The 12116-nt window shown below is 48.0% G+C and overlaps 1 protein-coding gene across 1 annotated transcript in view; it reads left to right on the top strand.

Annotated features, from left to right (window-relative positions):
* Positions 1 to 361: 361 nt before the first annotated feature.
* Positions 362 to 12116, top strand: part of slc30a4 (solute carrier family 30 member 4) — a 57839-nt gene continuing 46084 nt past the window's right edge. Inside the window, exons 1-2 of the mRNA XM_068018338.1 lie at positions 362 to 1045; positions 2850 to 2996. Coding sequence (XP_067874439.1) covers positions 556 to 1045; positions 2850 to 2996 — 637 coding nt within the window. The 5' untranslated portion in view covers positions 362 to 555. The remainder of the gene's footprint in view (positions 1046 to 2849; positions 2997 to 12116) is intronic.

A 12116-nucleotide genomic window follows, 5' to 3' on the forward strand; every position in this document is an offset into this window, starting at 1 on the left:
GATCTGGGTCCGGATCCGGGTCTGATCCTGGATCTGGGTCCGGGTCTGTTTCTGGGTCCGGGTCTGGTCCTGGATCTGGATCTGGGTCTGGGTCCGGTCCTGGATCTGATCCTGGATCTGGATCCGGGTCTGGTTCTGGGTCCGGGTGTGGTCCTGGATCTGGATCCGGATCCGGGTCTGATCCTGGATCTGGGTCCGGGTCTGTTTCTGGATCCGGGTGTGGTCCTGGATCTGGATCCGGATCCGGGTGTGGTCCTGGATCTGGATCCGGGTCTGTTTCTGGATCCGGGTGTGGTCCTGGATCTGGATCCGGGTAATGATTGACATCTCCTGCCTCCTGTTGCCGCAGTTCGCTGAATGTCACTGAAGGGGAGCCGGAGTCCCAGTGGGAACTGGCCTGTGAAATGGGAATATGTGGAATGATCCAGGACTTTGTGTTCCTGCACTGACCCGGAGAGGAGGGTTTCTGGCGCTGCCTTCTCCTGGCGTGTGATCCAATTTCAAAGCTGTCTCCATCTGTTAGAGAATCACCGTCTTTCGGAAGATGTCGTGTTAATGATTGGCAGCCCCTCGGGGCACAGACTGGGCAGCTGGAGAGAAGCAGAGTCCGGCTCCGAGCCTGCACTCTGCACCATGGCTCAGTCCGTGTGGACAAGTTTGCGGTCATTCCTGCAGCGAGGCCCCGCTGCCTCCATAGAGCGGAGCGGAGACACCATCACCCTGGACTTGCCCGAGGAGATGGAGGATGATGATGAGCTGCCGACATTCAGCAATGCCAACAAACTGCGAATGGTGCCGGCGGACCAGGTCGCTGACATTGCCAGTGTGATTTGCAATGGAGCCAGTGCCGGGGAGAGCAAGAGACTGCAGGAGGAGAAGGCAGGGGATCTGGCAAGTCAGGAGCGGCCTCAGGCAGACGGGAGTAACGAGGAGAAATGCATTAGTTGTGTAAAGAGTTCAGAATTAGTCAGGCAAAGGACGGTGAAAAGAAAATTATGGATTGCTGTTACACTCTACACTCTGTTCACTATTGGGGAACTAGTAGGTAGGTTTGAAGCAAACTTTTACTTAAAGTATGTGAACCATTTGTGTTAACTTGAATTTTTGATGGGATGTTTATCTCTGTTTTGTTCCTTTTTCAATCTTCTGGAGCGTCTGCACCTTGGGTGAGATGCCTTGATGTAGCTAATAGCAGAAGGCAGTAATAGTCCCTGGATACTACAGAGAGAGGGGAGTGGGAGCTGAGCAGACCTGGGTGGGGACAGGATAGGTCTTGGGGAGATTTTTAAAGCTGACACAGGTTTTGAGATAAAAGGTTTTGGGGAGAGAATTGCAGTACAGAGGATGGATTTGGGTAACAGCTCAGCTACCAATGATGGAGTGAGGAGTGAAGAGGGTATGTCAGGGAAGCTGCTATTAGAAAATCGGAATTCAGGGGCACTTAGGAGGCAGTTTGAGAAATAAAGCAAGGAGATGGAGGGATGGCTACAAGGATTTTGAATACTATATAACCCGGGGACAGTGGGGAATAAGACTGCATAGCAGGAGGACAGGAAGGGCAGTGGTTTGCTGAGTTGCAGTTTATGTAGAGGAGCATGGAAGGTTTCAGTGACGGTGGGGGGTGGAGGCAGTTTGACACTACCAGGGAGCTACAGTTCACTGAGGATCTGCACTATATGCGTCAGCCAAGTGAGCAGGGGGACAGGGGAATGGAGTTGGGGGCTGGGCAGGAGGTGAATTGAAAAGCCTTTCCAGTGTTTTTATTGATTTTTATCTGTGACATTGCCATTTCTTTTCTACAGAGTTATAAGAATATAAGAAAAACATTATGTACATTCATCCAATTATGGTGTTGAAATAAGATGTACTGAGTGCACATTGAAATTTTAAAATTATTGGCTCTAATTATTAATTTAAGTTTAATTTATTAAAAAATCAGTGTTAGGTTTTTTACTTTGGAATTTTACCAAAAAATTATGAGCTGTGTGTATAATATGGTCAACTACAGATTATTTCTCACTGAGTCTGGCATGGACTCGATGGATCAAATGGCCTCCATCTATGCTGTAAATAACACTCTGACGCAATGAATCCACAGTAAAATAAAATTGTTAGTCTTCTCTTGTTAAGGGTCTAAAGTACAATTTCAGTTACCATTTCGAACAGCACCCAGTGAAACAGCTAAGACTTTACATCATAAAAATATGATCCTATGGGATGACCATGGCTGTAATCTAGTGTCACAATGAGCACGAACATGGGGAAGAGAAACACCAAAGGCAGTTCCAGTATTTGAGGACAAGGGAAATCTAACCCACATATCCCCTCACCTGTTGATTCCCCTATAGTCTAACTGTGGAGTTGAGACACAGGTTACAGATTAAAGGCCGGCTCGGGTCTGCAAATGAAACCCACCCTGAGCCCGACAGAACCACATCTGACCCGAGCCCGACCCAGCCCGAGTCTTTTCATTTTTTCCCACGCTCGACCTGACCACCGGGAATGTTCAGTGAACCTAGCTTCCATTTTTCACTTTGTTGTTTATCTGCACAAGCCTAAAAAAACTGTAACTTGACTTGAAAGGTTGTTTAAAAATACATTAACATTGGAGCCACATACTGGAGGTGGTGACAGTGCGTGTCCAACCCGAGCCCGAATGCCCGACCCAGAAGAGCGACCCGATCCGAACCCAACACATGTCGTCGTGTTCGGGTCCGGGTCGGGTAGCCATGCTCTATTCCAGATTACTCAAGCTTTCAGTCTATAGTTGGTGTTACCTGCAGTGTTGGAGTGGTTCATAGTCTGTACTCACTGTGTCTAAATGATTCTTTCTTTGATCTACTGTATAGGAGGATGTCTTTCCAACAGCCTGGCGGTTATGACTGATGCAGTCCACATGCTGGCTGATGTCCTTGGGATTGTTGCTTCCTTGGTTGCACTGTACCTTTCTGGGAGGCCTCCAAGCAGCAGGTTCACCTTTGGCTGGCATCGGTTTGGTACGTGACCAGAGCTTGCCCATTATTATGAGGGTATCACTTTACTGTGTTCATTTGCTTAGGGTCTTTTTTAGAGATTTCAGTCCATAAAAAGCTTTGGTGAGGTAGATGGGTGACAACTGTTTTTTTTTGAAGGGTCCAAAGTGTATTTCCTCATTTAGTTTCATGGTCACTGGGCACCTGACATCTAATCCTGCAGCCAGTGGTCTCCTGGTTTTTTATAGGAGGAGCAGCATTCCTGCAGCACTCCTCAGGAATAGGATGGTATCTCACAGCATTTACACAGCACAGGAGGAAAATGGACAGTGACTGAAAGGCCAGTTAAAGAGAGAGGAATTTGGGAGGTTTTTGAAAGCTGGAGGATGGGTAATTAAAGGGCAGGTGTGACTGAAAGAGCAAGTGCCAATTGTGGAATAGAGGGAATAACATGTGAGTGAGTGTCTCAGCAATGATGGTTGTGTGCTGGCTTATTATTACTGAACAGTAATTGACAGTGTGCATTTCTTTTCTTTAAACAAGGAACATTCCTTCAGATTGAAATATTTTGCATTGATTTCAACATTTTTTCCAACAGAAAGAGTTGTGTCTCTTGTTATATTGTTTAAATTTTCCTCTTTAAATAGCAGCAGAATGTGACTGGACCAGCACTGTTTACTGTGCAGCTATTCAGAATATGCCATGGTACAAACTGGGCAGCTTTGCCCTTGGGTTGTTCCTTTGTTGTGAGTACGTGGGATAGAAACTGAGCACAGGGAGACCAAAGTGAGAAATTAATGGTGGAAGAACATGGGACAAAATAGGATTATGGGGAAACCATGAAACAGAGAAGGACCATGTTGAAGGTTTTTAATTGTTTTCACTAATGACTGAGCAAAGACTTTCTGCCACATTGTGAGTTCAGGAAATGACCAACAGCAGGTTGGGATTTCCCATAAGAAGTGGGAGGAGAGGGGGAACACATTAAATATTGTGTAGTCCTCTCCTCCCATAAGTTTTAAATGCAATGCAAATTAGTGAAATTTGCTGATGATCCCAAACTAGGAGAGACAGTGGAATCAAAACGGAAGCTCAGAAATTACAGAATGAGTTGGACCAAATATGTAAATGAGAAGATCAATGGCCAAAGGAACTTAATTTTTTTTCAAAAATATACTTTATTCATAAAAATCTGTAAAAAATACATTACAAAACAGTTCAAAACAGCACCAAGTTAACATTCCAGAAAGTACAAAGGAAATCAGTTTTCTTCAATACAGGAGTGAGTTGCCTCACAACCCTTCCTTTCCATTTTACATGCCATGTACATTTGCATTACACAGTAAACCCATATTTGGTGTATACAGCCCGAGGGGCTTTACACGGGTTCCAGCCCTTCAGTTCACCTTGGTGGGAGGACCTTACACAGCGGTCTTTCTCCATTGAGCCTTTGCTGCGGCTGCCCCAAGCTTTAGTGCGTCCCTCAGCACGTAGTCCTGGACCTTGGAATGTGCCAGTCTGCAACACTCGGTCGTGGGCAATGCTTTGCGTTGGAAGACCAGCAAGTTTCAGGCAGACTAAAGAGTGTCTTTCACCGAATTAATAGTCTCCAGCAGCAGCTGATGTTTATCTCGGTGTTTGTTCCTGGGAACAGCCCGTAGAGCACAGACTCCTGTGTTACAGAGCTGCTTGGGATGAACCTCGACAAAAACCACACCTGCTTTGCAAAGGCACGTTCTAGAAGGAGGTGGGCAACAGTCTCTTCCCCACCACAGCCACCTTGAGGGCATTGTGCGGGGGGGGTGAGACTCCGGGTGTGCAGGAAGGATCTGACGGGGAGGGCCCTTCTCACCACCAGACAAGCTATGTCTTGGTGCTTGTTTGAAAGTTCTGAGGCATTCTGCCAACTTAATTTTTTTTTGTTTCCAAAATATACTTTATTCATAAAATTCTGTAAAAAATACATTACAAAACAGTTCCAAACCGCACCAAGTCAAACAATACAAAGAGTGCAAAGGAAGTCAGTTTCCTTCAATACAGGAGTGAGTTGCCTCACAACCCTTCCATTTCATTTTACATGCCATGTACATTTTGCAGCAAACAAATATTTTCTGGATACAGCCCGAGGGGGTACCCATGGGTCCAGCCCCTCAGTTCAGCTTGGTGGGGGGACCTTACACTGTGGTCTTTCCCCATTGAGCCTTTGCTGCGGCTGCCCCAAGCTTTAGTGCGTCCCTCAGCACGTAGTCCTGGACCTTGGAATGTGCCAGTCTGCAACATTCGGTCGTGGACAACTCTTTGCGTTGGAAGACCAGCAAGTTTCAGGCAGACCAAAGGGCGTCTTTCACCGAATTAATAGTCCTCCAGCAGCAGTTGATGTTTATCTCGGTGTGCGTCCCTTGGAACAGCCCATAGAGCACAGACTCCTGTGTTACCGAGCTGCTTGGGATGAACCTCAACAAAAACCACTGAATCTCTTTCCACACCTGCTTTGCAAAGATACATTCCAGAAGGAGGTGGGCAAACGTCTCTTCTCCACCACAGCCACCTCTTGGGCAGCGTGCGGAGGGGGTGAGACTTCGGGCGTGCAGGAAGGATCTGACGGGGAGGGCCCTTCTCACCACCAGCCAAGCTACATCTTGGTGCTTGTTTGAAAGTTCTGGTGATGAGGCATCCTACCAAATGACTTTGGCGGTCTGCTCGGGGAACCATCCGACAGGATCCACCATCACCTTTTCCCGTAGGGCCTTGAGGACATTCCGTGCAGACCACTGCCTGATGGATTGGTGGTCAAAGGTTTTTTTCCGCAGGAACCTTTCCACGAAATTTAGGTGGTACGGCACAGTCCAACTGGATGGAGCGTTCCGCGGCAATGTGACCAGACCCATCCTTCACACCACCGGGGACAGATCGAACCTCAGCACATAGTGACACTTGGTGTTTGCGTACTGGAGGTCTACACACAGCTTGATGCAGCCACACACGAAGGTGGTCATCAGGATGAGGGCGACATTGGGTACATTTTTCCTGCCCTTATCCAGAGGTTTGAACATCGTGTCCCTCCAGACCCGGTCCACTTTGGATCCCCAGATAAAGCGGAAAATGACTCGGGTGACCGCCACAGCACAGGAGTGGGGTATGGGCCAGACCTGCGCCACGTACAGCAACAACGTGAGTGCCTCGCACCTGATGACCAGGTTCTTACCCACAATGGAGAGAGATCGCTGCTCCCATATGCTCAGCTTGTGTTTTACCCTGGCTACTCGCTCCTCCCAGGTTTTGGTGCACGCCCCGGCCCTTCCGAACCATATCCCCAGCACCTTCAGGTAGTCTGACCTGATGATGAAGGGGACAAAGGATCGGTCGGCCCAGTTCCCAAAGAACATGGCCTCGTTCTTGCTGTGGTTAACTTTGGCTCCCGAGGCCAGTTCGAACTGGTCGCAGATGCTCATCAGTCTGCGAACGGACCACGGATCCGAGCAGAAGACGGTGACGTCATCCATGTACAGGGAGGTTTTGACCTGAGTGCCTCCACTGCCTGGGATTGTCACCCCTCTTACACTCGCAACCTTCCTAATAGACTCAGCAAAGGGTTCAATACAGCAAACAAACAAGACCGGGGAGAGAGGACAGCCCTGTCTGACTCCAGATTGGATCAGGAAACTTTCTGATTCCCACCCATTGATTGAGACTGCGCTACTGATGCTTGTGTAGAGCAGTTGGATCCAATTGCAGATTCCCTCCCCAAACCCCATTTTGGAGAGTACGTCTATCATGTAGGTGTGCGATATCCTGTCAAAAGCCTTCTCCTGGCCCAGGCTGATGAGGCAGGTGTCCACCCTCCTGTCCCGTACGTAGGTGATCGTATCCCTGAGTAGCGCGAGACTATCGGAGATCTTCCTGCTGGGTACAGTACAGGTCTGATCAGGGTGAATCACCAACTCCAGAGCAGACTTGACCCGACTGGCGATGACTTTGGACAGAATCTTGTAGTCAACATTAAGCAGTGAGATGGGCCGCCAATTTCTGATTTCTGCCCTCTTCCCCTTCCGCTTGTAGATGAAGGTGATGATGCCTTTCCTCATGGACTTCCAGCAGGTCTGGGCCGACCCAGTCCCACAGGGCCGAATACAGCTCAACCGGTAAGCCATCGCATCCGGGAGTTTTACTTGTCTCGAAGGACTTGACGGCCTTTGTCAGCTCGTCCAGAGTTCGCAGTTTGTCCAGTCTCTCCCTCATGCTGTCATCTAAGACCTCTGTGATAGATGACAGGAAGGACTGGGAAGCCGTGCTGTCCATGGGCTTCACGTCGTACAGCCCAGCATAAAAGGATTTGCTGATCCTTATTATATTGGATTGCGAAGACATTACCAAGCCATCCTCTTCCTTCAGGCTGCTGATAACGGAGCTCTCTCTGTGTGTCTTTTGGAAGAAGTAACACAAGCACATCTCATCCTGCTCGATGGAACGGACTCTGGACCGGAAGATGATCTTGGAGGCCTCCGCAGCAAAGAGCGAGGCCTGCTGGCTCTTCACCTCTTGGAGGTCCTCCTTGACCTCGACCCCCATCGACTGCAGCTGGAGTAGATTTTGCATTCTTTTCTGGAGTCGGGACATTTCCCTCTGTCTCTCTCTCGCCCTCTGAACACCTTTGAAGATAAAGGACCTCTTGATGTTCTCCTTGATCCCTCCCACCAGGACTCAAAGAGGGGTTTCACGGTCCTCCAACCTTTGTAATCCCTTTTGAGCTCCTCAACGTTCTCTGGGGTTAGCAGTGTAGCATTGAGCTTCCATGTCCCTCTGCCAAGCCGCTGGTCATCCTGTAAGTGACAGTCGGCCAGTAAGAGGCAATTGTCAGAGAAGAACACCGGCTTGATGTCGGTGGATCTGACCGTGACAGCACGGGACACAAACAGGAAGTCAATCCTGGAATGGGAAGACCCGTCCGATCTTGACCATGTGTATCTACGCTGCACTCCGTCTGCAGGTTTGCTGAAGACGTTGTTCAGTTTGGCATCTTTAACTGTTTCTATTAGGAATCTGGGCGTAGCGTCCAGTTTGCTGTCGTCACAGCTGGATCGTCCAGCCGCATCGATAATGCAGTTCCAGTCACCGCCTAGGATGACCGGCCTGGACGTCGCCAGCAGCAGTGGGAGCTGCTGGAAGACGGTCAGCCGCTCGCTGCATTGAACCGGGTCGTACACGTTGATCAACCGGAGCGGAGCGTTGTTGTACATCACGTTTGCTACGAGGAGGCGACTTAATTTTTTTTTAAATTCCAAAATATACTGTATTCATAAAAATCTGTAAAAAATACATTCCCAAACAGTTTAAAACAGCATCAAGTCAAAAAATACAAACAGTGCAAAGGTTTTTTAGTTTTAGAGATACAGCACTGAAACAGGCCCTTCGGCCCACCGAGTCTGTGCCGACCATCAACCACCCATTTATACTAATCCTACACTAATTCCATATTCCTACCACATCCCCACCTGTCCCTATATTCCCCTACCACCTACCTATACCAGGGGCAATTTATAATGGCCAATTTACCTATCAACCAGCAAGTCTTTGGCATGTGGGAGGAAACCGGAGCACCCGGAGGAAACCCACGCAGACACAGGGAGAACTTGCAAACTCCACACAGGCAGTACCCAGAATTGAACCCGGGTCACTGGAGCTGTGAGGCTACGGTGCTAACCACTGCGCAGTTTCCTTCAATACAATTATGAGTTGCCTCACAACCCTTCCATTTCATTTGTCATGCCATTAACATTTTTACATTTTACAGCAAATGAAAATTTTTCCGATACAGTTCGAGGGGTTTCCCATGGATCCAGCCCCTCAGTTCAGCTTGGTGGGGGAACCTTACACGAGGAGGCGACTTTTTTTTTTTTTTTTTTATTTCCAAAATATACTTTATTCATAAAAATCTGTAAAAATTACATTGCCAAACAGTTTCCAAACAGCACCAAAAAATACAAACATTGCAAGGGAGATCAGTTTCCTTCAATACTGTCATGAGTTTCTTCCCAACCCTTCCGTTTCACAATTGTCATGTCAATTACAGTTTTACATTTACAGCAATTCAGAATATTAACGATACAGTTCGAGGGGTTTCCCATGGATCCAGCCCCTCAGTCTAGCTTGGTGGGGGAACCTTACACTGTGGTCTTTCCCCATTGAGCCTTTGCTGCGGCTGCCCCAAGCTTTAGTGCGTCCCTCAGCACGTAGTCCTGGACCTTGGAATGTGCCAGTCTGCAACATTCGGTGGTGGACAACTCTTTGCGCTGGAAGACCAGCAAGTTTCGGGCAGACCAAAGGGCGTCTTTCACCGAATTGATAGTCCTCCAGCAGCAGTTGATGTTTGTCTCGGTGTGCGTCCCTGGGAACAGCCCGTAGAGCACAGACTCCTGTGTTACAGAGCTGCTTGGGATGAACCTTGACAAAAACCACTGCATCTCTTTCCACACCTGCTTTGCAAAGGCACATTCCAGGAGGAGGTGGGCGACCGTCTCTTCCCCACCACAGCCAACGCGGGGGCACTGTGCGGAGGGGGCGAGACTTCAGGTGTGCATGAAGGATCTGACGGGGAGGGCCCTTCTCACCACCAGCCAAGCTACGTCTTGGTGCTTGTTTGAAAGTTCTGGTGATGAGGCATTCCGCCAAATGACTTTGACGGTCTGCTCGGGGAACCATCCGACAGGATCCACCGTTTCCTTTTCCCGTAGGGCCTTGAGGACATTCCGTGCAGACCACTGCCTGATGGACCGGTGGTCAAAGGTGTTTTTCCGCAGAAACTGCTCCACGAAGGATAGGTGGTACGGCACGGCCCAACTGCATGGTGCGTTCCGCGGCAATGTGACCAGGCCCATCCTTCGCAACACCGGGGACAGATAGAACCTCAGCACGTAGTGACACTTGGAGTTTGGGTACTGGGGATCGACACATAGCTTGATGCAGCCGCACACGAAGGTGGTCATCGGGATGAGGGCCACGTTGGGTACATTTTTCCCGCCCATGTCCAGAGATTTGAACATCGTGTCCCTCCGGATCTGGTCCATTTTAGATCCCCAGACGAAGCGGAAAATGGCTCGGGTGACCGCCACGGCGCAGGAGTGGGGTATGGGCCAGACCTGCGCCACGTAGAGCAACAACGTGAGCGCCTCGCACCTGATGACCAGGTTCTTACCCACAATGGAGAGAGATCGCTGCCCCCACATGCCCAACTTTTGTCGTACCTTGGCTACTCGCTCCTCCCATGTTTTGGTGCACGCCCCGGCACTTCCGAACCATATCCCCAGCACCTTCAGGAGGCGACTTAATGCAGACAAAATACTACACATAGAGAACAGAAATAAATGAAAGGAATGTTGTCGAAGAGACCAAGGCATGTTGGTACACACCACGCTAAAGCTGGCCAAACAACATAGAGCACCAATCAACAAAACTGCAACTCCACCCCACCTCAGTCCATCTGTTGTTGAAACCCACATCCTTGCTTTTGCTAACTATCAGCCCTGTGCACGATGACCTGCACTGGCTCTCGGTCCAGCAACACCTTGATTTAAAAATTCTTATCCTTGTTCTCCAATCTCCATGGCCTCTTCCGTCCCTCTCTCTCTAATCCCCTCCAGCCTCAAAGCCTCCTCCGATATCTCTGTGCTCATCTATTTCTGGCCTCTTTAGCATCCCTGATTTTAATCACTCTACCATTGGTGGCCCTGCCTTCAGCTACCTGGGTTCTAAGCTCTGGAATACACTTGCTAAACTTTTCCACCTCTCCCTCCTCCTATACGACATTCCTCAAATTCCAACTCTTTGATTAAGCTTTATGTCACCTGTCCTGTTATCTTATGTGATTTGGCATTAAATTTTGCGTGATTACACTGCTGTGAAGTGCCTTGGGACGTTTAACTAAAGGTGCTATATAAATGCAAGTTGTTGCTGTTGTTGACACAGATTCCAACAAATAAAAGTAAATGTAGATATCATCAGGAGGTCATTTCACAGAGAGATCATTGAATGGACTCCCAGACATTGCAGTAGAGGCAAAAATTCACAAAATATTAGCTACAGCAATGGGGAGGTTCCAGAATCTTTCTGGACAGATGAATTACAATGAATGGAAACGCTTCCCTCATTCATAACAGTCTCATGACTACAGCATGGTTTTGTGTACTTGGGCCCAGGAGTATTTGAATGCAGGCCACCCTAAGCCTGGGTCTGTTTAGTTATGGGGATTTTAAGCAAGGTCATGCTTCTGAATGTACCCAAATTCTCTTGGCAGTACAGCCATAAATTGAACTACAAACGAGTGTGTTATTAGTCTAGAATTCTGTAACTTCAAAGCTTGCTTTTTATTAATGTAAAGGACTGAGTTATTTGGGTAAAGAGTTCTTTCAAAGAGTCGGCACAGGTGTGATTGGCTGAATGGCCTCCTTTTGTGCTGTACCATTCTATGATTATTTATTTAGTTCAATCCTACGCTACTTAACTCCTGAATTTGTAGCTGACTTTACTGTAGTGGAATTCATGTGTCAGTAACCCAGCTGAAAATCACTACTTTGGAAAAACATTCTGTGATTAGTTGAGTCAGCAGATGATCACTGTCTGAACTTTGTATCATGTGCCTGGTGCTAAGACAATAACTACTGTTGGGTCAGGCTGCACACTGAACCGTCAGCTCAATAGTACAGCAGTTATAACTGGAATGTGTTTTAACCCTGTGTGTTGCCTTGTGCATTGTAAACAACACAGTTCAATCCTGGGGGAGTGATGTTAAGCTTCCATTAAATACAGTGCAACTGTGTCTTCTGTTGGGATATTTGGCCAAATTGTGGGGAGGGGTTGCTATTCCATGGATAAATTATAATAACACAGGTTAAAACAGCAGGTTGTGAAAGGCTCAACTTAATGCAAAAACGTGGCAAAACTAAATTGATCATACAGTGTATTTTTAGACTGCCGTATCATTTTGACTGTGATTTCTTAAAATTTTCTCACTCCGGGGCTGGAACACATCCATTCAAATACCCTGGGGCCTCTTGCACATCCCCCACTCCCTTTGCTTCATCATTGGTGGCATTGCCTTTGACCTTTGGAATTCCCGCTCTAAAATATCTCTCTCCTCCTTTAAGGCCT

Source organism: Heterodontus francisci, chromosome 38 (assembly GCF_036365525.1).
Source record: "Heterodontus francisci isolate sHetFra1 chromosome 38, sHetFra1.hap1, whole genome shotgun sequence".
Lineage (NCBI taxonomy): Eukaryota > Metazoa > Chordata > Chondrichthyes > Heterodontiformes > Heterodontidae > Heterodontus > Heterodontus francisci.